Genomic DNA, 27,284 nt, shown 5'->3' with positions numbered 1-27,284 from the left:
TTTTAGTGTGTTATTAAAATGTATGGTGTGTTGTATGTTTCCTGCAGAGGGCAGTCATCACACTCCTGTCTCCAGATATCCTATATCTGTTCAGAGTGCAAGCTGTATGTCAGAGAGACCAGCGCAGTGACTTTAGCCAAACACTTTTATTCACAGGTTTGTCAGATTTTAAGTGACTTTCTGTTCTTAATTTCAAAGTGATCAATTACTGCTGCTATACTTCATACTTCTTTAGAACTGATTGTCATTCTGTGTCTTTTTCTTCAAGCAAACACCACAAGGATATTCGAGGGGACAAGGATTGTGAAAACTGGAATGGTGGGTAACCACTTTAATCATTTCTAAGACCCGTTCACACCAATAATGAAAACTACAGTTGAGGTCAAAAGTTTACATCCCCTTTCAGAATCATTAAAAATTAGATTTTTTTTTTTTTTTTACAAATTCACAAATTCTTTGTTTTTTTCAGCATTTTTGTGTGTTTGAACCCTTCGATGATTTTGAGATTCATCTTTTCACACTGAGGACAACTAAGGGACTATGAGGGATATGCAACTATTAAAGAAGGTTCAAATGCTCACTGATGCTTCAGAAAGAAAAACGATGCATTAAGAGCCAGGGGGTGAAAACTTTTGAAAAGAATGAAGATGTGTACATTTTTCTTATTTTGCCTAAATATCATTTTTTTATTCTTTTAGTACTGCCCTTCAGAGGCTACAGAAGATAGTTACATGTTTCCCAGAAGTCAAAACTAGTTCAATTTACCCTGATCTTCAAATTCATAAAGTTTTCATCCCCCTGATCTTAATGCATCGTTTTTCCTTCTGGAGCATCAGTGAGCATTTGAACCTTCTGTAATAGTTGCATATGAGTCCCTCAGTTGTCCTCAGTGTGAAAAGATGGATCTCAAAATCATACAGTCATTGTTGGAAAGGTTCAAATACAGAAAAATGCTGAAAAACCAAAGAATTTGTGGGACCTAAAGAGTTTTTCAGAAGAAGAGCAGGCAGTTTTGAACTGGGTCATTTTTATAAATTCAACTATTATTTTCTCTTGTGGACTATGTAAACATCGTTCGTGTGAAATATCTTATTCAGGTCAGTACTAAATAAACAATAACATGCATTTTGTATGATTCCTCTTATTTTGGTAAAATAATTAACATTTTTAATGACAGTAACAAAACAGTAACAGTAACAAAAAAAAGATATAGTTTTAAAAAATCATTCAACATTCTGATTATAGAACTTAAACAAAGAAAAAGTCAGATTTTCATGTTATGTCAACTTTAAGTCTGTTTATTGGTCTGTTTGCACATATTAAGAGTATTCCTTTCTTCCGCCCTATTCTAGCCCACGGTTTCCCCCGCCTCTTCAGCAGACATGGCTCCTATAAGTTCAGGCTCCTCTACCTGGACGTCCGCCGGCCTCCCGTTTTCCTTCGTCTCGATGGCTACAGGAATGGGGCCGCCATCCAGTGGTGGACAAGCCACCGTAGCATCTGTGGTGACCAGCACTCTGTTGGCAGGACTGGGTTTCAGTGGCAGTGTGATTTCTTCTCTCCCCCGGATCCTTTTGGCCAACCCACTCTACAAACTCAGGCCCCACGCCCACTCAACACCCAGCTACTCCCACTGCCGAAAACACTCCATCTGACAGCAAAATCCTGACCTCTGAGGACAGCACCGAAGCCAATAACAAACAGGAAGAAGATCGTGAAAGAGAGGAGAAAGAGGAAGAAGAAGAGAAGGAGGAGGAGGAGGAAGAAGAACAGGGAGAAGAGGAGAAGAAAAAAAAGGGGAAAGATGTGACAGTCAAGGACAAAAAGCAGGACAAGACGGTGCCCCAAAAACCAACTTCCCCAGTCCCAACTTCCAAACACAGAGAGAGGGGTCAAGAAAGGGGCGATGTCAACACGGAGAACTCCACATTGGCCCCTACAATAGTGGAAGAGCAGGTGCCTCGTGCCACAGAGAGGCCTTCTGGTGAGGATTCATCAAAACCAACATGGCTGGAGGATAGTGACACCACAGACATGCAGCTTCCCTCCAGCTCGACAGAGACCACCAAACTTACCAATGAGGAGAAGGCGCACTGGCCGTACTTCATTCACACTGGTAGGTGAGCTACAGACTTGCGGTCTAAAGCTCAATGCAACAGCAATAATATACAAATGGACAAAAATTATTATAATTATAGTGGTCTCAAATTGTGTCAGAAAAAGAACTGACATCACCTTAAATTATATTAAAATATATATTAATATGTATAAGTATATTGACTAGTAAAATATGAAATTAGTGTCAAAATGTAAAAATGCATAATGTTCAAAAATGTTTAAATTCCCCAAAAAAGGTCATTTTTATGAAAGAAATTAATACATTTATTCATTAAGGATGCATTAAATGGATTAAAAATTGTCATAAAGACAGTACTATTAATGTTAATATTAGTGGTGCCAAATTTGTCAAAAAAAGAATTTTACATCAAATTAAATTATATTAAAAATATATTAATATGTATAAGTATGCTGACTAGTAAAAAATAAAATCTTTAAAAAATGCAACATTTTAAAATATAAAATTGACAATTTTATATTTTAAAATTTTGCAATTAATATTAATATTAGTGGTGCCAGATTGTGACCAAAAAATAATTTACATCACCTTGTCACCGGTAAAATATGTTAATATGTATAAATATATTGACTAGTAAAAAAAAGATTTTTAGGATGTGTGAAATTGATAAAAAGTGTTATTAAAGTGACAGTAAAATTTTACCTTGTTTAAAAAAATTATATCTCAAATCAATGTTAATTTTTATTTTAAAAAAGAGTCCTAAAGTAACTATTGTGATTTCCACAAAAATATTAATCAGCCCAACAGTTTATGCATTCATAAAAAGAGATCAAATCAGCATATTTGAATGATTTCTAAAAAATCATGTGACACTAAAAGGAGTAATGACTATTGAAAATTCAGCTTTTAAATAAACTTTGTAAATAAAAAAGGATTTTTTTAGGATGTGTTAAATTGATGAAAACTGTTAGTTGTCACACCCCTGTGGACTGTTTGTGTTGGTTTCTCCCTTCTGTGCCCATATATGGTTTTTCCTGTTCCTGTCCTTGTTAAGTCATTATTAGTTAATCACCTTATATAAGTTGTATTCAGTTCACTGTTTTTTGGTCTGATCTCAAGGTTATGTTGGTGTGTGTTTCCCCTGACGTTCCTGTCTGGATTGACCGATTGTGGTTTTTATTAAACACTTATATTGAAATTGAAATTGTTATATTTCATCTTTGTACATCTCCTTCTACACACAACCATGGCATTAGTAAAGTGACAGTAAAATTTTATGTTGTTACAAAAAATATATATATTTCAAATCAATCCTAAATTTTATTTAAAAAAGACTCCTAAAGCAACTATTGTGATTTCCACAAAAATATTAAGCAGCCCAACAGTTTGTGCATTCATAAAAAGAAATCAAATCAGCATATTTGAATGATTTTTAAAAGATCATGTGACACTAAAAGGAGTAATGACTATTGAAAATTCAGCTCTGCTATCACAGGAATAAGTAAAAAAAAAAAAACTTTTTTTTTTTAAAATTGCAATAATATTTCACAATATGACTATTGTTTTTGTATTTTTGATCAAGTCTTGGTGAGACTTGAATATATATATATATATATATATATATATATATATATATATATATATATATATGTATATATACATGTATTATGAAGTAAACATTTATTAAAAGTGTTTTAACATAATAAAATTGGAGGATGAGGAACTGAATATAAAGTTGTAATAAAGACTGTATATGGATTTATAGTTGTAATAAGCTTTGCAAAGAAAGATGATTGTACAAAAATAGCTGTGTTGAATATGTAGAAATGCAATTGCAAGTATTTATACCAGTCCATCTGATATAAAATGGTTTAAAGCTCTTCCTTTTGTATTTGTTACCTTGCTCTGGTCTTTGACCTCCATGCAGAGAGGAACGGCATCTCCACTGTCACCCGAGACCCGGTGTCATCATCCAGCCGGATGGAGTGGATCATCCCCCTGATGGTGGTCTCCGCCCTCACTCTGCTCTGTCTGATCATGCTGCTGGCTGTCCTGGTTTACTGGAGGTAAGGTGCCGTTGAAAAAACAAAAAAAAAAAGTTTTTAAGACTGAGGTGAAATGGCTTTTGACCAGCGTATTGGTTTTAGATAATCTTGGGCCTTTATTGTGCTCTGAACTGAGAAGAATCATCTAAGATCAGTTCTCTACATCTAATTTCCATATCTTGTAACAGTTTCCACATTCATCAGCCTCATTTTTGGAGCCTTTTTTTTGTGAACGGATGCATCACCTGATTAATATTCATGACAACATGTTTTGTGGAGTAGATCCGTCTGGTCATGGTGGTGGCTGGTTTGTAAACAGTGTAAGGTCGCTCTGACCCCTGAATCCACACCTCATCTACCTCTTTCTACTCTTTCTACTGGCCTTTATAAACCTGGCTCAGCTCCCTGGAGAGTCCCAGCCCCATCTGCCCGCCCTCTCCCGGACCGCTCTCGGCCCCATGGTAACCGAATTAAAATCCTCCTATGGAGCTTCCTGCCAAATACCACCATCCTCCTGTTCAGTCTTGTGTCTGTATGTGAGCTAAGAGGTTGCGGGCCCCCTAGGGACCATGAGTCTTGTGTGGAGGGACCCAGCTGTGCTCCAATCTGTGAAGCTGACTCTTTGAGCGTATCGTTTAAAATGTGAACACACACAAAAGCAATGCAACATTACATTAAAGATAAAAATGAAAACCTTTTTATATTTAAAATTACATTATCAAGAATGATTTTTAATTGTTCTATTTGTGTATTTAATTACAATATTATTTTCAGTGTTATTTTTAGCAATATATATTACTGTAATGTTAATTATAGGGCTGTCAAATCGATTAATCCTGTTTATGTTTACATAATATTTGTGTGTGTGTACAATATATGTAACATATTTATATATAATCTAAATCGTGCATAAATAAATATATACATGTATGTTTGTATATGTATATATACATATAAATATAAACAGTACACACAAGTATTATTTAAACAAACTTTTATTTTGGTGAATATTTTGAATTAGCTTTTATTTTTATTTATAGCTTTTTTTATTTATATATTTTTTCAGTTTTCATTTTAATTTGTCATTTATTTTATTTATTTTTAATTTTAAGCTTAAACCCTAGTTTATTAATATTTTGAATTAGATTTTTTTTTAGATATTTATATTTTTATGTTCAATTTATTTAAATATTTTTAGTTTTCTTTCTTTTTTATTTATTTATTTATTTTAGACATTTTAGTACTTCAACTTAAACCCTAATTTATTAATATTTTGAATTAGCTTTTATTTTTGTATATATTTATTTGTTTGTTTAATTTATTTAAATATTTTTAGTGTTTTTAGTTATTTTTAATTTGTCATTTATTTATTTATTTATTTATTTTTCATTGCTTTAATTTTATTGCAATTATTTATTATTATGGGTTATTTATTATTTACTATTAAATAATATTTTGAATTAGCTTTTATTTTTGTATATATTTATATATTTTTATGTTTAATTTCTTTATATATTTTCAGTTTTCTTTTTAATTTGCCATTTATTTAATTTATTTATTTTTAACCTAAACCCTAATTTAATACTTTGTAATTTATTAGATTATTTTTTTCTTATAAGTAATTACATATGTAATTTCCATATTTTTTTTACATCTGTCATGTATATTAATATATATTTATTCAATCATTGAGATCAGCTTTTAATAGTTTTAGATTTAGCAATTTTAGTAGTATAATTAAACTTTTTTCAGGTAGTTGGCAAGGCAACTGTTCTATTTATCAAGTTTAAGTTCAAGGTTTTTATCTAATATTCATATTTTATTTGAGGTTAATTTGACTTACTGAAAACAGTCTAACCTTTAATGGTATTATTTTGTCAACTTGGGAACTAACAAGGGAAAAAAGTTGACGTTTTTTATTTACTTAAGTTACTTAAAAGTTTAGCTTAGTTACTTAAAACTATTTTTAGAGGTTTTAATTTTAGTAAACAATACCAAAACCAGCTTTACAGTAAATGAAGTTATGAAGCACCGCTAATTCTAATTTTTGCCTGCAAGTTTCCAATTGCAAAGCAATTACGTCAGCCGACAAATCATGCAACTTGAAAGCAAAAGATAATAGCAGTTTGATTTGATCACTTGACGGCTTTATAAGAGCTTGATCAGTGACAGTTAAAGTGAATGAAAGATTGTTTTCACGGTAATCAATCTGTTAAGCGAGCGGAAGGAAGACAAGTGACGAGATGCAAGCGCTCCCCTGAGAACGTCTTTGTCAAGACATCACCATTGTCAGATTTCAAGAACGTCGAGAACAAAGCTAGCGAGCGAACAAAAGCCATTCAAAAGATATTCCATTTTGGTTTCCTTATAACTGGAGTTCATGCGAGTGTTTACCAGAAAGTATGCTATTATTTGCTTAAAATGAAGTTACGATGTTGCCAAGGCGATAGGCTAATGAGAGGTTTATGTAGGCAAGGTTCCATCTGGATGGCTCAGAGGCTTTCAGTCTGCTCAGACTCACAGATGCCCATTAAAGACCAAAGATGCTGCACTCGTCTCGGCGGTACATTGCTACACGTACGTACGAGATCGCCTGTGAGTTAAAGCAATTTCAGAGTTGACGCAGAGACGCAGATGGGCTATGATAAGAGGTTATATTTATCTTTTTACCATTCGCCTGTTTTGCATTCTCAAGGATTAGACCGCGGGGTCCAAAACTTCACTGAAGGACCCTTCTGCAACATTAGCTGAACATCTCTAAACACACCAGAGATCCCCCGACATAAAAAGGTCATTAGTGTGGGGTTCCTGTCCCCCCAGTCATCCTCTCTCCTCAGTCCCCCAGCCCCCTTCCTTCATCAGAGCTCAGCCAACATTCAGACCGGCTTTCTTTTTATCTCACCTCCCAAGGATGACTAGCATCTGCTCATTGCTCTGCATAAAGTACAGGTAGGGCATGCTTATACAAACGCTTTATGGGAATTGCATGAAGTAAGTCTTGGGTGAGGGATGGGAGGGGTCTGTTTTCATGCACTGAAAAAGAAATAAAGAAATCGATTTTTAAAAGATCGATCCCAAGGTAGCAAGAGTTGCGTGTGCAAAGTATGGCTGAAGATTTGGTATCATCACTTTGCTGTTTGTGTATATTTTATGATTCCTACAGTGAGAACTAGACGTTTGTGGGTGTCGATTAGCTTATGCATTTTAATTATGATAATGTGTCAGTGATAGACTTTATTATGAGTTCGCATAACTTTATTTTATGGACCTTAAATGTAATTACTGTCATGCTGGTATAATCTTAATTTGTTGCTGTTGAAATTTTCCAGTTATTAAGACAGGGTGTTTTGCAGTGCAAAGAATTAGTTCATTAGTCATGCATGGTTTATATTAATAATAATAATAAGGTGATATATGTCTACCGTGCTGATTCATTCATCTGATATTTAGCCATTTTGCAATTCACAGCATCAGCCGATACCATACATACTTGTATAAGTAACAGAAGTGTGTTTACTGACTGCCGTGTACAAGGATATTGCACATTTTGTGTTTTCAAATAAATAATAATAATAATTATTATTAGATATATTTGAATTAATTTTGCATACAAAATCTACCAAAAAATATTGCACATTTTCTGTTTTCAAATAAATACTTAAATAATAAGTGAAACTGAAAAAAATAATACATTTATAAATGTAAATACATTTGAATTAATGTAGCATAAAAAATCTAATATCTACCAAAAGCCTTGTAAGAAAATTGCACATTTTCTGTTTTCAAATAAATGCTTAATAAATCAAACTGAATAAAAATAATAATTAATTTAAAAAATGTAAATAAATTTGAATTAATTTTGCATAAAAAATCTAAAATCAACCAAAAGCCTTGCATAAAAATATTGCACATTTTCTGTTTTCAAATAAATACTTAAATCATAAGTGATACTGAATAATAATAATAATAAAATGTAAATAAATCTGAATTAATTTTGCATAAAAAAAAACTAAAACCTACCAAGTCTTGTACAAAAATATTGCACATTTTCTGTTTTCAAATAAAAAAAAATAAAAAAACTGAATAATAATAATAATTTATAAAAATGTAAATTAATTTGAATTAATTTTGCACAAAGAAATCTAAAATTTACCAAAAGCCTTGTACAAAAACATTGCACATTTTCTGTTTTCAAATAAATACTTAAATAAGTGAAACTGAATAATAATAATTCATTAAAAAATGTAAACAAGTTTGAGTTAATTTAGCATAAATCTAAAATCTACCAACAGCCTTGTACAAAAATATTGCACGTTTTCTGTTTTCAAATATTTTGTTTTTTATTATTGCTATTTTGTGACAATAAATACCTAAATAATAATAATGTCAAATAATTGTGTGTACAAATCTTGTCATTCAGTTGTATAATGTCACACTATTTGTACAATATATTTAGCCAGTATGCTTGGAGTACTCATGCTTTTGTAGTAATGGACTGATATCAGAGTCGAGACTAAAATTGCAGGCTATTGAGCAGAAACACGGGTCAAAACTGCACAAACAAGAGTGTACAGCTTGACATCTAAAGTGCTTCGTAAATTAGACTCCGATGTTAAGTGATCACCTGACAACAATTCTCAGCAAGCAGGAGGCTTTCTCAGAATTAAGGAGCTGTCTAAAATCATCCTGATTACCTGCATCCCACTAACCTGGAGCATTTCTGTTCATAGGAGATTCTTCCAGTCTGCACATTTGTATATTGAAGACAGGAGCTCTCCCAGAGTGATCCGCAATGACAGTTTCCCCGTCCTGTCTACAGCGGGTGAGTAGCTACACAGCATAAATGACAATACATAATCCTGCAAGAGCTTATATCTTACATCATTTCATAGGAGTTCTTTAGTTGTGATTTCATCACATGTACCCTTCAGTTAATCCCTCAATGGGAAGAAGCTGTCTATTTAGGGAGCAAAGCAGCTCAGTAGGTTTCGACAAGGCTATATTCAAAATCTGAAATGGATCAATAAGACTAAAGAAAGCATAGCAGCTTTAGAAATATACCTGACCAGCTGACAAGTAGTTATTACAGAATGTTATTTTCACTAAATAGATAAATAATTGATGAAATTATATTCAGCAAGAACATTTAAAGGATTAGTTCACTCCAGAAATAAAATTTCCTGATAATTTACTCACCCCATGCCATTTAAGATGTTCATGTCTTTCCTTCTTTAGCCGAAAAGAAATGAAGGTTTTTGAGGAAAACATTTCTCCATATAGTGGACTTCAACGGGGATCAGTGGGTTGAAGGTCCAAATGGCAGTTTCAAAGCAGCTTCAAAAGGCTCTACACAATCACGCACGTTCGCTTTGTAAACACTGGGTTGGTACTTTTGCATATGTCACGCGTGACCTTTCCAACATGACTACGTAATACGTGACGCAAAGCTAGTGCAAGATGAGCATTTGTGGTTAAAAAGTATAAAAAATTATTGTTTCACTAGATAAGACCCTTGTTCCTCAGCTGGGATTGTGTAGAGACCTTTGAAGCTGCATTGAAACTGCCATTTGGACTTTCAAGTGCCCCTGTTTTGGATTATGAAAGTTCATATTTTGGTTTTGAGAGTCCCCAACAAAAGGTTGACACGCATGCAAGGTCAAAAAACACTTTCATTGTCTTATAATATGCATTTATTTTTACCTTGTTTACTTGGCGACTCCCAAACGGTTCGCTCAACGATTAATTTTTCCAAACCCCCTCCTTTTTGTGACTTTGGTGATTGGTCCGGTGCTTGGTCTACTGCGACGCATGTCGAAAACGGAACGCCCATCACCGTTACAATAAACACCCAAATAGCCATGGTATATTTATGGCATATGTATATGCAGTTTGTACACCAACCAACGTATTTCTTTATTCTTTATCAGAATAACAGTAATAACAACGACAAACATCCACTATTCGTCGACACGTTTCTAGACAATTGCGAGCGAACATATATTGCTTTTAGCCGGTTAGACAGACACCTAGAAGCAAAGACTTTATATATAGGAAGACTGCACTCCTGTTACTTATGAATGGGAGAAAGTGCAACGCCCAATATGGCAAATAAGCCCCGCCTTCTAAATGAAAGAGCCAATCATTGCATCACTGCAGCTGCTGTTAGAATCCCCGATTTCTATAGAAACAGGTAGCGTTCGCACACCCGCGCTTATGACTGCGCATGTGCATTGGCTGGTGTATCATTTAAAACAAGCTTTTTTGGTATTTGAGCATAAGAAACAAGCTTTATGAGACTGTTGTTGTCGGATTTCATTGGTGTTTTCAAATATGAAATGTAATCGTAAGCTTAGTGAACAGTTTTGGACAATTTGATGTTTCCCCATTTAAAGAGATAGGAGCTGCACTTATCTGCCCGAGAGGTGTTTTAAAGATTGTGTGAAATGACTTTGCTACAAGCTGCGCAGAGCAACACAACACGCACAACTAAATACATATTTTGCATGCTACACAGTACATGAGAACAACAATTTTTAAAGGATGAATTCATTTTTTGGAATAAAAATTTCATGATAATTTACTCAACCCCGTGTCATCCAAGATATTCGTGTCTTTCTATCTTCAGTCGCAAAGAATTAAAGACATTCCAGGATTTTTCTCAATTTAGTGGACTTTAGTGTTGCTTAACGGATTGAAGGTTAAAAATGCAGTTTCAATGCAGCTTCAAAGAGCTCTAAACAATATCAGCCGAGGAGTAAGGGTCTCATCTAGTAAAACGATCTGTCATTTTCTTTAAAAATTTCATATTTATACTCTTTTTAGCCACAATTACTCATCTTGTCTAGCTCTGCGATGCGCACTCTATGCACTCCAGTTGTACACTTCAAGACAGTTAGGGTATGTTGAAAAACTCCCATCTTATTCCATCTTTCTCCTCCAACTCTAATGTTTTCCTTAAAAACCATAATTTATTTGCGACTGAAGAAAGACGTGAACATCTTGGATGACATGGGGGTGAGTAAATTATCAGGAAATGTTCATTTTGGAGTGAACTAAATTGATCTAATGTGACAGTAAAGATGTTACAAATATTTTGTTGGTGTTTAAACTGTTTTCAACACACTGTAAAAAATAAATGTAATTTTAACTGTAAAATTTTGTAAAAATGCTACAGAAAAAAACTGTTAATAGGTTAACAGTAAGTTCCAATACTAAATAGAGGAAAAACTGTAAAAGATCTAACCAGACGCATTTTACTGTAATTTTACAGTAAAATGCTGTTAATTGTACAGTTTGTAGAAGTAAAAAAGACACATTTGAAAGTATTTTGTTTAAATAATCATGTTTTTTTAATAGTGTGTTAACAGTTATGTACATGTGGGCTTTATGTTACATCTTCTGTTGTTTAATGAACGTTTATTGCGTTATTTAAGTGTTGTGTGTTACAATGATGGTGTTTGTGTTTGCATGAATGACTCTGTGCACCTTTTATATACTAGTATATACTTCTGCTTGTGGCCAAGCTACTTGTGATGAGCTTTTTGTCATATGGCTTTCTTTTTAACCACCTGCATTATTATGGTGGATGTCAGTATGTTAAAGGTACAAAACAGATTTTTTAATAGCAGTGTGCATTGTTGAATTTACTGGTTTACATTCAAATTTTCTTGTTTGTAAATTACAAGTTTTGTACTGTAAAACGTATAGTTTTTGGTCATAAATGTTGTTTTTACAAAATTATTCTGGCCACTGCTGCCAAAATTATTTTGTAAAAACTACAGAATTTTTCTTGCAGTGTGATAATAATAATAAATGTTACTTGAGTAGTAAATCAGCATATCAGAATGATTTCTAATGTATAATGTGATGTTGAAGACTGGAGTAATGAAGCTGCAAATAGAGAAGAAAATCTTTTCAGATTTTTTGTAAAAACATTTTACAGTATTTCTCTTAGTAGAGTAGAGACTTTTGATACAGGCTGGGTGGGCATAAGAGACTTCTTTCAAAAACATTAAAAAAAAATAAAAATCTTACAGACCACAAACTTCTCAACAGAATACAGAGTACATTTTTCCATGGTGGTTTGCTAAATGTTCACAATGCTCTTGTGGATTGGGACTTTCAAGCTCAGATGATAGCTTTCTGTGGGGAAGAATATCTCTTTTGTGTTCCATTGCAAAGTTAAAGTCATATTGATTTCGGACGACATGAGGATGTGTAAATAACGGCAGAATTTTCATTTTGGCTGGACTGCTTCTTTTAATGATAAGAATTCCCATCTTGCGGTTTTCTCGGTTGTTGAGTGGATGCATATTTTATGTTCTGTGTGTTACTGTTTGTCAGGGGGCGAATGGAAAGTCTGATTGCTCACTTTGGGTAGTGCATGATTTTCTAAAATTGCATGAACTGCTGTTATTGCCACTGTTTTCTCTCTTGCTCTCTCTCGGTTTCTTTCCTCTCCTTCTCTCTGCTCGTGTGACGCAGTCCAGCTCTTGACTGACAGGTCTATATAACTGTAAGCCAAAAGAAGTAAAACTAGCCATTAATGTTTATGAGAACTCCGTTTGAGGTGATAGTTTAATGTCTCCGCTGTAATGGAGAAGTCATCAACAAGCCCTGTTAAACTGAAGAAGTCGTCTGTCTGTGCATGTCTCAGTGATTTAATAAGACAGAATCTTTTCGGTTAATTGCATAGACACTGAATACAGAGTGGGGGTTGAATTGATGTGTGTTTGATCATCCTTCACAATGGCGAAGCTGTAAATGCTCCAGGGGATTCTGGTCTTTTTTAAATACGGTCCCAGCTGTGTGCTTCCCTAGGCAGTAATGAACCATACCTTTATATGGCTATTCTACGTGACAATAGACCATTGGTCTATTCCCTTCCTTTGATAGATAACTGATGAGCTTTATATGACACAGATGTGACCAAATATCATCACTCAGGAAGTCAGGCCACAAAAGTAGGGCAGATGGATTTTGGTTCAAAGTCTTTTGTCATTTGGAACAAGGATGTTTTTTTATTTATTTAAACTTTTATTTTCCACAGGGGTTTGTTCTGTAAAAGTGACCGTAGGTATTTTGAAATGACAAATTGAAAAAGCCTTGAATTAATGCATAGTTTAACTAATTAATAGTAAAAGCAGCATACATTATCATGTGCAGTAACTAAATATTGTACGTGTTGAGTTGTGTTGTGATTTTTTTTTTTTCATTAATCTGATGTTTTTTGGTATATTATTAAATATTCTGTGAGATCATTTGGTGTATGCAGTGAAATATACAAGTTTGAAATCAAAAAAGTTAATTAATATTTTTAGTCAACAAGGATGCATTAAATTGCTTAACGTTATAACATTTTTATTTATTTATTTATTTATTTATTTATTTATTTTGAACTATAACCTCCTATCCTTAAATGTGAGAAAAATAATATTTTTATTTAATATTGTAATTTAACACTAAGTTAAATCAATTATTTTATTCAACAAGGAGGCATTAAATTGATCAACATTATTGCATTTTTCTTTATTTACCTTTTTTCATTTTTCATCAATAATATTGAACAGCACAATATTAAAAAAAACTACATAATACAATAATGTATTTGTATTTGGGTATAATTTAATTTAATATCATAATTTAATACTAAGTTTATATTTTTAATTATAAAAGTATGTCAGTTGCATTAATCCAGTGTTTATTATTAAATAGTGTTATCAATTAATATTATTAAATGTTCTGTGATAATTTGGTGTATTTAATGAAACAGGGATGCATTAAATTGATCAACATTATTAATTTTTTTATTATAAATAGTAAAATTTATAGTCAAGTAAATTTTGTTTTTTATTTTATTTTATTATTATTATTATTATTATTATTATTTTACTTTCTACTTACTATTATTTTATTTTACTTAAGTTCTCAAACAGTTAAAAAATGATACACAGTTTCCACAAAAATACTGAGCAGCACAATATGTACTATTGAAAATAATTGCATTATACAATAATGTATTTGTATTTGGGTATAATTTATTTTAATATTATAATTTGATACATAATAACTCTCTATCCCTAAATATGAGAAAAATAATATTTTAATTTAATAATAATATAATAATTTAAAAAGTTTATATTTTGAATTATAAACCCCTATCTCTAAATAAGAGAATAATCTAAAAAAAATTTCAATTTAATATTCAAATATATTATTAAATATATATTTTTAAGTATAAATATGAGAAAAAATTCTTACTATTTTACTTTAATGTTATAATTAAATGGCAAGATTATAATTCCAATTAAGTGCCAATATTGTATGTATGTGTGTGTGTGTGTATATATATATATTTATATGTTATTTATTTATTTTTTCATTATAAACCTGTGTTCCTGTGTATGAGGGAAAATATTTGTGGATATTTCTAATGCATTTATCGTTAATTTCTATAAAAATGTTTGGCTTTAAACAGGCAGATGTAGTATGATGTATGTACGGTTTGTGTTTCAGATGACCTGGAGGCTGTGCCAGTTAGGCAGTTCATCAAACATATCATGGAGCTCTACTCCAACAACCAACATGGCTTTTCTCAGGAGTTCGATGTGAGTATGGTCTTTGTAGTTGGAGCGTGTGAGAATGTGTGTGTACGTGCTCTGTACATGTACCGGTGCTCCCAGTAGCACAGAGGCACAGATGGCTATGGGAAAAGGACTAATTAAAGAGGAGAGCCTCATTAAAATCACTCCTCTCGCTGGAGGAATCTATGCAGGAATGCAGGGAAACTCGAGTCTCGTTCATGCCCACAGCAAACATTTACAAGATCAGAATCCAATATGGACACATCCAAAAGCAAGAACTGGGTCTCTTAAAGAAGATCTACTTAAAAACTTTGACAACTACCAGCATATCGTGACATGCAGTAGGTATCAATTTGTCACAGAGGTGCTTTGTTTTACAGATATAGAAAGATGAAATCTGCACGGGAGATTAATGTCTGCTTCATTGCGGCTCACTGGGGAACTAATTATTATGCGGCTGTATAAAATTTATTTCAAATTGCATTGATGTGACAATAATTAAATGATTTGGACAAATGGGGCAATTTATGTAAATTCTAATCAAAGTGTGGCTAATTACTGGAATAATTAACTAATTATTTTGTAAATGAGTATTAAATAATTTTACAATACTATGGTCAACAAAATTTCAACAAAGCAATGCTAACAGGACCAAATTCAGAATTAAATAATCTTAGATTATCTTAGATTGTCACATGACCTCACGTTTAGCACATTTTTTTTGACAGTCAAATTAAACATTGAGTCGTTTTTTTGTTTTTTTTAATAGCTAATGTTGTTTATGAAAAAATAGATGGTGAAAAGTGTGAATTGCTTTGTTGTTTAATGCACTTTGCATCCATAAATTGCATGCACAGAAATTGTGCATAATATACATGCTCTTTACTGTAGAAATAGGACAAGTAGCATAGTAGCATGCTGTTTTTGACATAGTGTGGTCTGTGAATGACAATAACTGCAACTAATAATTTGAAATCATACCATCCCTGCAGGAGGTTCAACACTGCACGTCTGAAATGAAGATTACAGCAGAACATTCAAATCACCCCGACAACAAGCACAAAAACAGATACATCAACATTGTCGCCTGTGAGTTGATTATTATGTGGCAAACATGAACATTTACCTTCTTAAACGTAATGTGAATTCATTTGTGATGAATTGTTAGCAGTGCATGCAAGATGAAGATAAAATATATTAATACCCATTTTTCACTCTTGCATGCACTGCTAGCATTTCAAAATAGATTACATATCTCAAAGGCTGATTCGAATGATACATCATTTATTGCTTTTTAATACCCAGATGATCACAGCAGAGTGAAGTTGCAGCAACTGTCTGGGAAAGACTCCAAGCACAGTGATTACATCAATGCCAACTATGTAGACGTAGGTTTTTTATTACTAAGTGCATGCTTGTTGCTTTAATGTTTGCTTTATAATTAAATATTTTCCCTCTCAGGGTTATAAAAGACCCAGGGCTTATATAGCCGCTCAGGGCCCTCTCAAGTCTACTTTTGAAGACTTTTGGAGAATGATTTGGGAACAGAACACCACTGTGATTGTCATGATCACCAACTTGGTGGAGAAAGGCAGAGTGAGTGACTAATAGCCACTTCATTTTCTAAAATAGACCTTGATCTGAAGTACATTTCCGTCAAATTAATTTAACATGGTGAAGGGCAAGAATTGAAGTCAAAAGTTTACATCCCCCTTTCAGAATCTGCAAAATGTTAAGTATTTTACCAAAATAAGAGGGATACAAAATGCATGTTATTGTTTTTTCAGTACTGACCTGAGTAAGATATTTCACATGAAAGATGTTTACATATAGACCACAAGAGAAAATAATAGTTGAATTTATAAAAATAACCCTGTTCAAAAGTTTACATACACTTGATTCTTAATACTGTGTTGTTACCTGAATGATCCACAGTTGTGTTTTTTGTTTAATGATAGTTGTTCATGAGTCCATGAGTCCCTTGTTTGTCCTTCTGTAATAGTTGCATATGAGTTCCTCATACAGTCATACACTCATTGTTGGAGAGGGTTCAACTGCCCAGAAATGTTGGAAAACCAAAGAATTTGTGGGACCTAAAGGATTTTTCTGAAGAACAGCAGGCAGTTTAACTGTTCAGGACAAACAAGGGACTCATTAACAACTATCACTAAAAAAAAAAAAAACTGCACACAGCTGTGGATCATTCAGGTAACAACACAGCATTAAGAATCAAGTGTATGTAAACTTTTGAACAGGGTCATTTTTATAAATTCAGCTATTATTTTCTCTTGTGGACTATATGTAAACATCTTCTGTGTGAAATATCTTATTCAGGTTAGTACTAAGTAAACCATAACATGCATTTTATAACATCCCTCTTATTTTAGTAAAATAATTCACATTTTGCAGATTCTGGAAGGGGGATGTAAACTTTTGACTTCAGCTGTAGCTGAGAATTTACTCACCCTCAGGCCATCTAAGATGTAGAAGTGTTGTTTCTTCAGCAGAACTTTTGAAAAATTTAGCATTACATGACTTGCTCACCAATGGAGTGAATGGGTGCCGTCAGAATGAGAATCCAAACAGCTGATAAAAAACATCACAATAATCCACAAGTAATCCATACAGCTCAGTCCATCAGTTAACATCTTATGAAGTGAAAAACTGTATGTTTGTAAGAATCCATCAAACCATTACATTCAGCTAAAATATGAGTCTTTTATCCATAATATTATTTTCACCAGTGAAAAGGTCGTCTAATATGAATCAGGAGAGAAATATGCACAGATTAGGCACTGTTTACAAAGTGAAAACACTAAAACAGTACTAAAGAAACGTTGTGCATTATAGACCGATTTTTCCACAATAAAGCGTCTTGATGGATTTGTTTCTTGCAAACAAGCAGTTTTTCACTTCAGAAGATGTTAATAGATGATCTGGAATTGTGTGGATTACTCGTGGGTTATTGTGATTGTTTTATCAGCTGTTTGTACTCTAATTCTGCAGAGGATCCATTGATGAGCAAGATATAATGCTAAATTTCTTTAAATTACTTTCGATGCATCTTAGAAGCCCTGAGGGTGAATGCATTTTCATTTTTGGTTTAACTGCTCTGTTAATGTATACTCTGACGTTTTAAAAAGCCAAACAGAAGATTAATTTTGTTTTTTTACAGAGGAAATGTGACCAGTATTGGCCATCAGAGAGCAGCGACGTTTATGGGAACATAATGGTGACTCTAAAGAGTACTAAAGTTTATGCTTACTACACACTCCGCCATTTCATCATACGCAACACCAAACTGAAAAAGGTGCGCTTGAGCTATTTTAGCATGTTTACAGAGCACTGAAGTATTAGATGCTACATTTTGACCTTTGGTTTGACTCTTCCAGGGTCAGAAGGGAAGGCATAATGAACGGCTGGTTGTCCAGTACCATTACACACAGTGGCCAGATATGGGTGTACCAGAGTATACACTACCAGTCCTCAAATTTATCTCTCGATCTTCAGCGGCACGTACGCCAGGCACAGGCCCTGTTCTAGTTCACTGCAGGTATTGTCTGCCATGGTAATATAAGCTCCGCCCACTAGTGTGTGTAATGTCAGTTGTACTTTCCAACTGTGCAAGGTTTCCCATCCCTACATCATTTTCGAGCAGGATGGTTGAAAGTGTGCGCCTCTTTGCTTTGTAGCAAAATGAGATGTCATTTTTATCAAACCATCTCTTTCTCTGTGTCCCGCAGTGCTGGAGTGGGCAGAACAGGCACATACATAGTCATAGACAGCATGCTGCAGCAGATAAAGGACAAAGGCACTGTCAACGTCCTGGGATACCTCAAGCACATCCGAGCTCAGCGTAACTACTTGGTCCAGACCGAGGTTATTACCTGTTTGATTTAATACACTGTATTTCCACATACTCAAAACGCACATTCAAATCACTCACCGCTGCTGTTTTCTGAAGGTTAAAACCATGCAATTAAAAGCTATTCCAAACGTAGTTCACTATATTTTGTCACATGACCTCATTGTTTTGCATGTTGCATATATATAAGGATATATTTATATATAAGGATATATTTTGTTAAAGTAAATCAATTTAATTAAAATAATTCTCAAATTAAATATAAATATTAAAAGACAAATTAAATGAAAATTAGAAATCTTGCCATGGCTGATTAAAGTTAAAACATATTAAAAACTGGAAATTAATTAAATAAATGTAAATAGTGATGTTTTAAAAAAGCACATAACAAGATTACTTAACATTAAATATAAATTAAGAAGAACATATAAAAATAAGAGCTAATTTTAAATATTATATATATATATATATATATTTATATATATATATATATATATATATATATATATACTATATTAAATATTAATATTGAAAAACAAATTAAATGAAAATTAGAAATGTTTCCTTGGCTGATTAATGTTGAAACACAAATTAAAAACTAAAAATACATTAAAAAAACATAAAAAGAAAAAAAAGAATTATTTCAAATAACAATAGATTAAACCTAAATAGTGATATTTTTAAAAATCACATAACAAAATTACTAAACATTAAATAAAAATTAAAATAAAAATATAAAAATAAGAGCTAATTTTAAATATTATATATATATATATATATATATATATATATATATATATATATATATATATATATATATATATATATATATATATTAGTAAACAAGCAATTAAACAACTATTAAACATAAATTCAATTGAATATAAATATTGAAAAACAAATTAATTGAAAATTAGAAATGTTTCCTTGGCTGATTAAAAATAATAATATAAATTAATTAATTAATGAAATTAAATTAAACCTTAATAGTGATATTTACAAAAAGCACATAACAAAATTACTAAACATCAAATAAAAATTAAGGTGAAAATATGAAAATAATAGCTCATTTAAATATCATATATATTAGTTTTTATATATACCTATGTACTTACATGTAGTATTAGTAGTATTTTATATTTAATACTAAAAATAACTAAGCTAAAATAACACTGTTGCATATGTTATTTTGCATTTGTTAAATCCCATTTTGTGTAAGATGTGTTTACTTTTGGCAGTCCAGTCAAATTGCTTTACTTTCAGCATAGTGGAAATGTAAGGTCAATTCAAGTGCATTGCATTGTGGGATACAGTATGCAGTGTTGTCTGATTGTGTACTGCAGGTTTTGGCAAATGTAGAAGGTCATTTGGCTGTAACAAGCATATGGGGCATTTACATACTGTTCGCACTCTGCATACTGAAACAATAGTATGAGTAGAATTGCATGAAATCATTCCCAACATAACAATATAATGTAAAGCAATATAATGTTGAAATATCATATGCCTAATGCAACATGGTTTGTTTTAATGAACGTGTATGTGTGACCTACAGGAGCAGTTTATCTTTATCCATGATGCATTAATGGAAGCTGTGCTTATCAAAGACACCGAGGTGCCTACCTGGCAACTCCATAGTTATGTCAACAGCATTCTCACCCCGAGCCCCACGGGACAAACACGCATGGACAAACAGTTTAAGGTCTGGACTTGATGACTGTGTTGTGGCTCTATGCAACTGTACTGAGATGTTCATTTGCTGAGTTAGACAACTAACCTGCTCCTCCTTGTGGATGCTCTTGTTATTGTTCCTCTAGTTGTTGACGCAATGCAATTCTCACCTCGCTGAGTGTTTCAGTGCCCAGAAAGACTGCAACAAAGAGAAGAACCGCACCTCGTCGGTCTTGCCAAGTGAGTCGCTAAACCTTCTAAATCCATATATCAAATTCAACACACCAGCTTCGTTGCCAATATGGATTTGGCTGTATTCTCAGTGTACAGTGTAGCACAGTGTGGTAGCTCTATTTTTGTAAACAATAAATAATACATACATAAACACATCATCTGTGTGTTTACAGTACATTTAGAATTAGTATTTAATATGCATTAGATACATATGCATGTAGTATTGTAGTATTTATTTATTCATATTTTTAATTTGCCAGAAGTTTTATATGTTCAGACTTCATTTTAATTTTAGTTAAAATTTTTATGATTGTATAGTTTTTCGTCTTTATGTAGTTTTGTGTATTTAGTTTAGATTTTTTAGCAACAACATTGCACATGTTTTTACAGTACATTTATAATTAGTATTTAAAATGTATTAGATATGTGCACACAGGTTTTTTTTAATATTATTTTAAATAAGAATAAATCAAACCTGAATAGTGATATTTACAAAAAAGCAAATAACAAAATTACTCAAATTAAATAAAAATTTTAATGAAAATATGAAAATAAGAGGTAATTTAAAATATTATATATTAGTAAACAAGCAGTTAAACAACTATTAAAAAATACATTTATTTGAAGTAGTGCTGAAATTAAGCATAAATATTAAAAAACAAATTAAATGAAAAATAGAAATATGATTTTTATATTTCCAGACTTTTATTTTAGTTTACATGTTTATGATTTTATAGTTTCTTACCTAATATTTATTTTTTATTTTTAATTTATTTAAATTCACAAAAACTATTATTATTTATTTTAACTTTAACTTTTAAAATAATAATTATAATAATAATAATAATAATAGTAACATTAACATCAATAACATTGCAAATGCTTTTACAGTACATTTATAATTAGTATTTATTATGTATTAGATATGTGCGCGGTCATTTTTTAACCATAATAAAAAACAAATCCTCAGTGATATTTTAGCATTATGTATGTAGTATTGTAGTATTTAACAATATTTTGCATTTGCTATAACTTTTATATTTTCAGACTTCATTTTAATTTTAGTTTAAATTGCTATGATTTTATAGTTTTTCATCTAATATTTTTTAATTTAAATCGCCAAAAACATTTTATTGTAGTTTTTAATATATGTTTTTTAAATTATTTTATTTTATTTTGAATTTTGTTAGCAGTAACAACACTGCAAACGTTTTTTTCTTTTTCTTTTTTTATTAAAGAAAAAAAATTTAACCATTGTAAAGTATTATGTAAATATTTTGCTTAAGTAGTACTTAACTTATTTAATTCAGCTAGTTGCCAGTGCGACATTTCTACGTTTTTTTTTTTTAATCTAATATTATCTAATTTATTTATTTTTTAATTGCAAAAATTACTTTTAATGTAGTTTTTTTGTTAGCACTAACAACACTGCAAATCCTGTAACATCATTGTTACATAATTATTTCTATGGAAAAATAACCAGAAATATCCAATAGAGTTGGCTTTTTTATATAAAAAATCCCAAGTGATATTTTAGTGTTATGCATGTACTGTCATAGTATTTATTAATATTTTGAATTAGCCATCATTTTTATATTTTCAGATTTCATTTTAATTTTAGTTTAAATTTGAATGTTTTTATGTTTGTCATTTCTACATTTCTTGCTTTAATTTATTTCAGTTTTAGATTAGGTAGCACTTAACTTATTTAATTCAGCTAGTTGGTAAGGCAATGGCAACATTACTACGTTTTTTCATCTAATATTTATTTATCTATTTATTTTTTATTGCAGAAAACTGTTTTTAATGTACATTTTTATTTGGAATTTGGAATTTTGTTACCAATAACAACACTAAAAATCCTGATAACCATTGTTACCAATTTATTTCCATGGTAAAATGAACAGAAATATCCAGTAGAGTTGCCTTTTTTTATTACAGAAAAGAAAAAGTAAATCACATACTTAGTAGTTGATAAGAGGATGACCTGCATTATTTAGAATAAAATAGATAAAATTAGATTCTGATGACTAAAATCTTCATCCAAGTGTACATATTACTGAGAGAATTATTGACTTCTGGAAGTTTACTTTTAAAAAACATAAGAAAGGTGTTGAAGAATGGCAAACAATAATATTTTCAACCACATAAAATATAAGGTTTGGTTTGCTGTGACGTTTATAGTGAGTTGTTTATCACTGATGTTTTGCCCCTCAGCGGAACGGGCTCGGGTGGCTCTATCTCCCCTCCCAGGAGTAAAAGGAACAGACTACATCAATGCCTCCTACATCATGGTACACTAAGACTTTACTGGAACATTACACCTTGTTTCGGATCAAATTTAATAATGCATGAAACATGAATTATTAGTGCATCTTGCGTACCATCTCCTTATCTGCGTGTCTCGACATTAGCTGTGATTTTCTCTGAGAATGAAATCAATGTTTATCCACTTACTCCAGGGCTATTACAGGAGCAACGAGTTCATCATTACCCAGCATCCTCTGCCCCACACGACCACAGACTTCTGGAGGATGATCTGGGATCATAATGCTCAAGTTATTGTGATGTTGCCAGACAACCTCGGCCTCGTGAGTACAGCAATGAAGAGCTGCTTATGAACATGAGTTTTTAAGTGGATTCATGCTGCGTTATATAACTTGGGTTCTTTTTGTACATGATCGGGAGGTTGTGTTAATGCGCTCTCAGGCGGTTCATACCAGCAGGTCATCATAGCACTTATACTTAAGAGTTCAATTGAATTATTAGCTTATATAATACTGAGTTAACTTTAAAAAAATATGTATTTCTAAAGAGCGCCTTTTATTCGAGACAAATTATATGGAAATAGGTCCTTTCTGGTTTATATGTTTAACATTTATTATAAATCAATTGAATTTGTTTGTAAATGTATAAATATTAAATGTGGAAACATGTTTGACACTCATAAATCTGTTAGGATTATATAAATGGATGACATGTGATATATGATATGATATGTAATATGCCTTGCTCATCTTTTTATAGACTGAGGATGAATTTGTGTACTGGCCCAGTAGAGAGGAGCCCATGAACTGCGTAGCCTTTACTGTCACCCTCATTAATACTGACAGACTCTGTTTGTCTAATGAGGAACAACTCGTCATCCACGACTTTATCCTAGAAGCCACACAGGTACCGCAGTCACCACACAAACATCACTCTTAAAGGGATAGTTCACCCAAAAATGAAATTGACCCTATGATTTACTCACCCTCAAGCCATCCTAGGTGTATATGACTTTATTCTAGGGATGCACCAAAGTTTCAGCCGCTGAAAATATTTCCCGAAAATGGCATTTTTGGTCTGTTTTTCAACAAAAGAGAATAATGGCCGTAAATATATTAGGTCAGAATTGTGAAATATAAATTTGCAGTTCTGAGTACATATCAGTTTATTTTCTTTATAACTCACAATTTTATATTTTTATATTTTAGTAACTCGCACTTGCTAGAAAAAAGTCAGATTTGTGAGTTTTTATCTCGCAATTCTGACTTTTTTTTTCTTGCAATTGTGTATCATTTTAAGTTCAGTATCATTAAAATTATTGAGTTAAATTAAAAAGTCTTCGAAAATATTTTATTTCATTTAATAACATAATAATTATCAAAAAGCATTTTTGGTTTTGGTTTTTGGCCAAGTGCATCTAGAATTTTCAGTTTCGGCCCAGAATTTTTATTTCGGTGCATCCCTAGTTTAATAATAGTATTGTTAACCAAAAAGTAACTACCCTTCAAAATATATATAATTATGTAATACAGTATATAATGCTTTTATTCAGCAAAAATACATTTAATTTATCAAAAGTCCCAGTGAAGCCATTTACACATCAAAGAATCATAAAAAATGTTTAATGGTTTCCTCAAAAATATTAAGCAGCACAGTTCTTTTCAATATAATGATAATAAAAAATGTTTCTTAAACACCAAATTATATTTCAATATTTTAAAACATTAAAGGGATAGTTCATCCAAAAAATAAATAATTACCCCATCATTTACTGACCCTCAAGCCATCCTAGTTGTATATGACTTTCTTCTTTCAGACGATTACAATCAGAGTAATATTAAAAAAATGTCCTGGCTCTTCCAGGCTTAATAATGGCAGTGAATGGCTGTTGAGATTTTGAAGTCCAATAAAGTACATCCAACCATCATGAAAAGTACTCCACATGGCTCCAGGGGGTTAATAAAGGTCTGCAGACACAAATCAATGTGTTTTTGTAAGAAATTGTACATATTTTAAACTTTACAAACTGCAGTTTCTATCTTCTGCTAACTGTCGTACGCATGTTCACGAGAGAGTGGTGTTTCAGCAGATGACGTAGGACATGGTGATGAACGCGGACGTGCAGTGGAGAGTGAAAACAAAACACCAGTCAAGATTAGAAGTACAAAACAAGGATTTGTACAGAGAAATTTCAATATCAATATAAGCCAAGAGGAGACTGGTTTTCCTTTGCTAAACAAAACTTGGTTCTCATGAGACTAGCATATTCTCACTGGAGCTTAAAGGTGCCATAGAATGCACTGATACGATATTTTAAATTGTTCTCTGATATCTACATATAAGGTATGGGGCTTAGGTAAGGGCAAAAATTCTCCAGAAACAGTTTTACATGTCCATGTACTACCCTAGGGTTTGTCCCTAGAATGAAATGGTCTGTTATTACCTTATTTGGAAGGGTCATGAATAATAATGAGGAGCTGTGCTCTGATTGGCTGTTTCACAGTGCGGCTCATTTCAGTAGCTCACACAGCAGGAAGGAAATACAGGGAGGAAATTACATATTTAATCAGGGAGCCGGTATTAATATGCGGGGCATTGAAACTGCTTTTGAATGCACAGTCACTTTTTACTTTCACTTTTGAGATTTGCAATCGCGTATGCTGTGTGTCACTATTGTCCTCGCTTGTTTCTGGTATATGCAAATGTTGGGGGTGTAGCTATTAATTATCCCAACTATAACTTCGCAGTCTGTGAAGCTACAGATTACAGTTTATAAAGTTTTAACTATGAATATTTTTCTTACAAAAAAACATTGACTATTGAATATTAATGCCCATTCATTGCCATTATAAAGCATGGAAGTGCCAGGACATTAAATCAACAATAAATCATGTGGTAATTTTAATTTTTTGGGTGAAATATCCCTTTAAGATAGATAGATAGATAGATACGAGTTGCATAACTGTTTATCTTTGCTGTGCAGGACGACTATGTGCTAGAAGTCCGACATTTCCAATGTCCAAACTGGCCAGATCCTGACGCGTCCATTAGCAGCACATTTGAGATTATCAACATCATCAAAGAAGAGGCCATGACAAGAGATGGTCCCACCATCGTGCATGATGAGTGAGTGCATAAACCATGAATAAAAGTGCATGTATCCAGAGGGAGAAAGAGACTCATGGATTGTGTGTTTCAGGTTTGGAGCCGTCTCTGCCGGGATGTTCTGTGCTCTGACCACACTTTCCCAGCAACTGGAGAACGAGAGAGCTGTGGATGTCTATCAAGTGGCCAAAATGATTAACCTCATGAGGCCTGGTGTCTTCACTGAAATCGTAAGTTCCTCATAATAAAATTCTAGGTGATTATGAATTCAATTTAGAGAGGCCATTGAGGGTTTGTGTAGAAGTTTAACACAGTGCAGCTGGAGTTCCAGAACTGTTTAAAAAAGCTCTTTGTGTTTATTTCCTGTTTTCTCTGTTTCTCTCTACCTCTTTTAGGAGCACTATCACTACCTTTACAAGGCTATGCTCAGCCTTGTCGGCAGTAAAGACTTCAGACTTGGCTTCAACTACATGGACAGACTTGCTGGGATAGTGATAACAGATGATTCCAACCAGGCTGAGAGCATGGAGTCCTTGGTGTGAAGTTTCCAGAAAATGAGACGGAACAAAGTGGTTCCTTGAACTTTCCATGAGGCCTTTTTTCCCAGACTCTTGGTGAAATGAAAAAAAAATGACAGAAAAGAGCTTTTATATACTGATAAAAATAAATTCTTTTGATATTTATTTTTGCTGCTTTTTGTTATCCTGCTGAGCGCCACAACCTGCTCTCCAAAACACACGCACACAGACACACACACACAAACACACACATACTTTGCACTACACTGTCAGTGTTACTACTTGATGCCTAGCTGATTATTGATAATTGTGTTGAAAATGTTTCTGAGTATCACTTTATTGTTGCCGATAAAGTCTGCAGATATGTGAGGGTGATCAGCGACAGCACATTAACACACACATCAGCCTCATATCCATGAAAACTGTACACAGAAAAGCTCCAACTTAATGCTCATCATGATGCGACTTTTAACCGTCAAGCATTGTGACTTGTTAGATTAATATGTTCTTTTTTTATTTATTAAGATATGCCATTTTATGTCTAACTTATATACATTATTTCAGTGTGGTATCATAACAGCAACTGTGAACATATATTGTTATCAGTAGCATTTCTATTGTTTTGTAATATATAAAGATATTGATCAAAAAATATGTCTTGTTGCCTTTATTTCAGTTGTTTGAGATGGCCCCTTTCTGTACTTTTTACAACAGGGATTTTCTTGGAATCATTGCTTAACATATTTGGACATAAAACTGAGAATTCATATACTTAAGTAAAAGTGCTTCACTGAAAACTACTTGAAAATGTTTAACAACATCTTAGATCTAAAATGTTCATGTCTAGTCAATCTAACACAGATGGATATTAGCATTGAACAATCAGAAAATCATTTGGAAACTCGTTTTTGTTTTTAT

The 27,284-nt window shown here is 32.4% G+C and overlaps 1 protein-coding gene across 1 annotated transcript in view; it reads left to right on the top strand.

The window, feature by feature from the left end:
• Window positions 1-27,012, top strand: part of ca16b (carbonic anhydrase XVI b) — a 110,763-nt gene extending 83,751 nt beyond the window's left edge. The window contains 21 exon segments of the mRNA XM_051112476.1: window positions 48-156; window positions 269-318; window positions 1,353-1,562; window positions 1,564-2,116; window positions 4,005-4,143; window positions 8,853-8,944; window positions 14,638-14,729; window positions 15,698-15,794; window positions 16,011-16,093; window positions 16,167-16,301; window positions 17,881-18,015; window positions 18,098-18,258; window positions 18,449-18,584; window positions 20,126-20,272; window positions 20,388-20,481; window positions 22,693-22,769; window positions 22,938-23,066; window positions 23,503-23,649; window positions 25,727-25,869; window positions 25,943-26,078; window positions 26,244-27,012. Of these exon segments, the coding sequence (XP_050968433.1) occupies window positions 48-156; window positions 269-318; window positions 1,353-1,562; window positions 1,564-2,116; window positions 4,005-4,143; window positions 8,853-8,944; window positions 14,638-14,729; window positions 15,698-15,794; window positions 16,011-16,093; window positions 16,167-16,301; window positions 17,881-18,015; window positions 18,098-18,258; window positions 18,449-18,584; window positions 20,126-20,272; window positions 20,388-20,481; window positions 22,693-22,769; window positions 22,938-23,066; window positions 23,503-23,649; window positions 25,727-25,869; window positions 25,943-26,078; window positions 26,244-26,390 (3,012 nt within the window). The 3' untranslated portion in view covers window positions 26,391-27,012.
• The last annotated feature ends 272 nt before the right edge of the window (window positions 27,013-27,284 follow it).

The sequence above is a fragment of the Labeo rohita genome, chromosome 6 (genome assembly GCF_022985175.1).
Source record: "Labeo rohita strain BAU-BD-2019 chromosome 6, IGBB_LRoh.1.0, whole genome shotgun sequence".
NCBI lineage: Eukaryota > Metazoa > Chordata > Actinopteri > Cypriniformes > Cyprinidae > Labeo > Labeo rohita.
The sequence above is the reverse complement of the archived record's forward strand: the minus strand, read 5'-3'. Positions and strand labels throughout refer to the sequence as shown.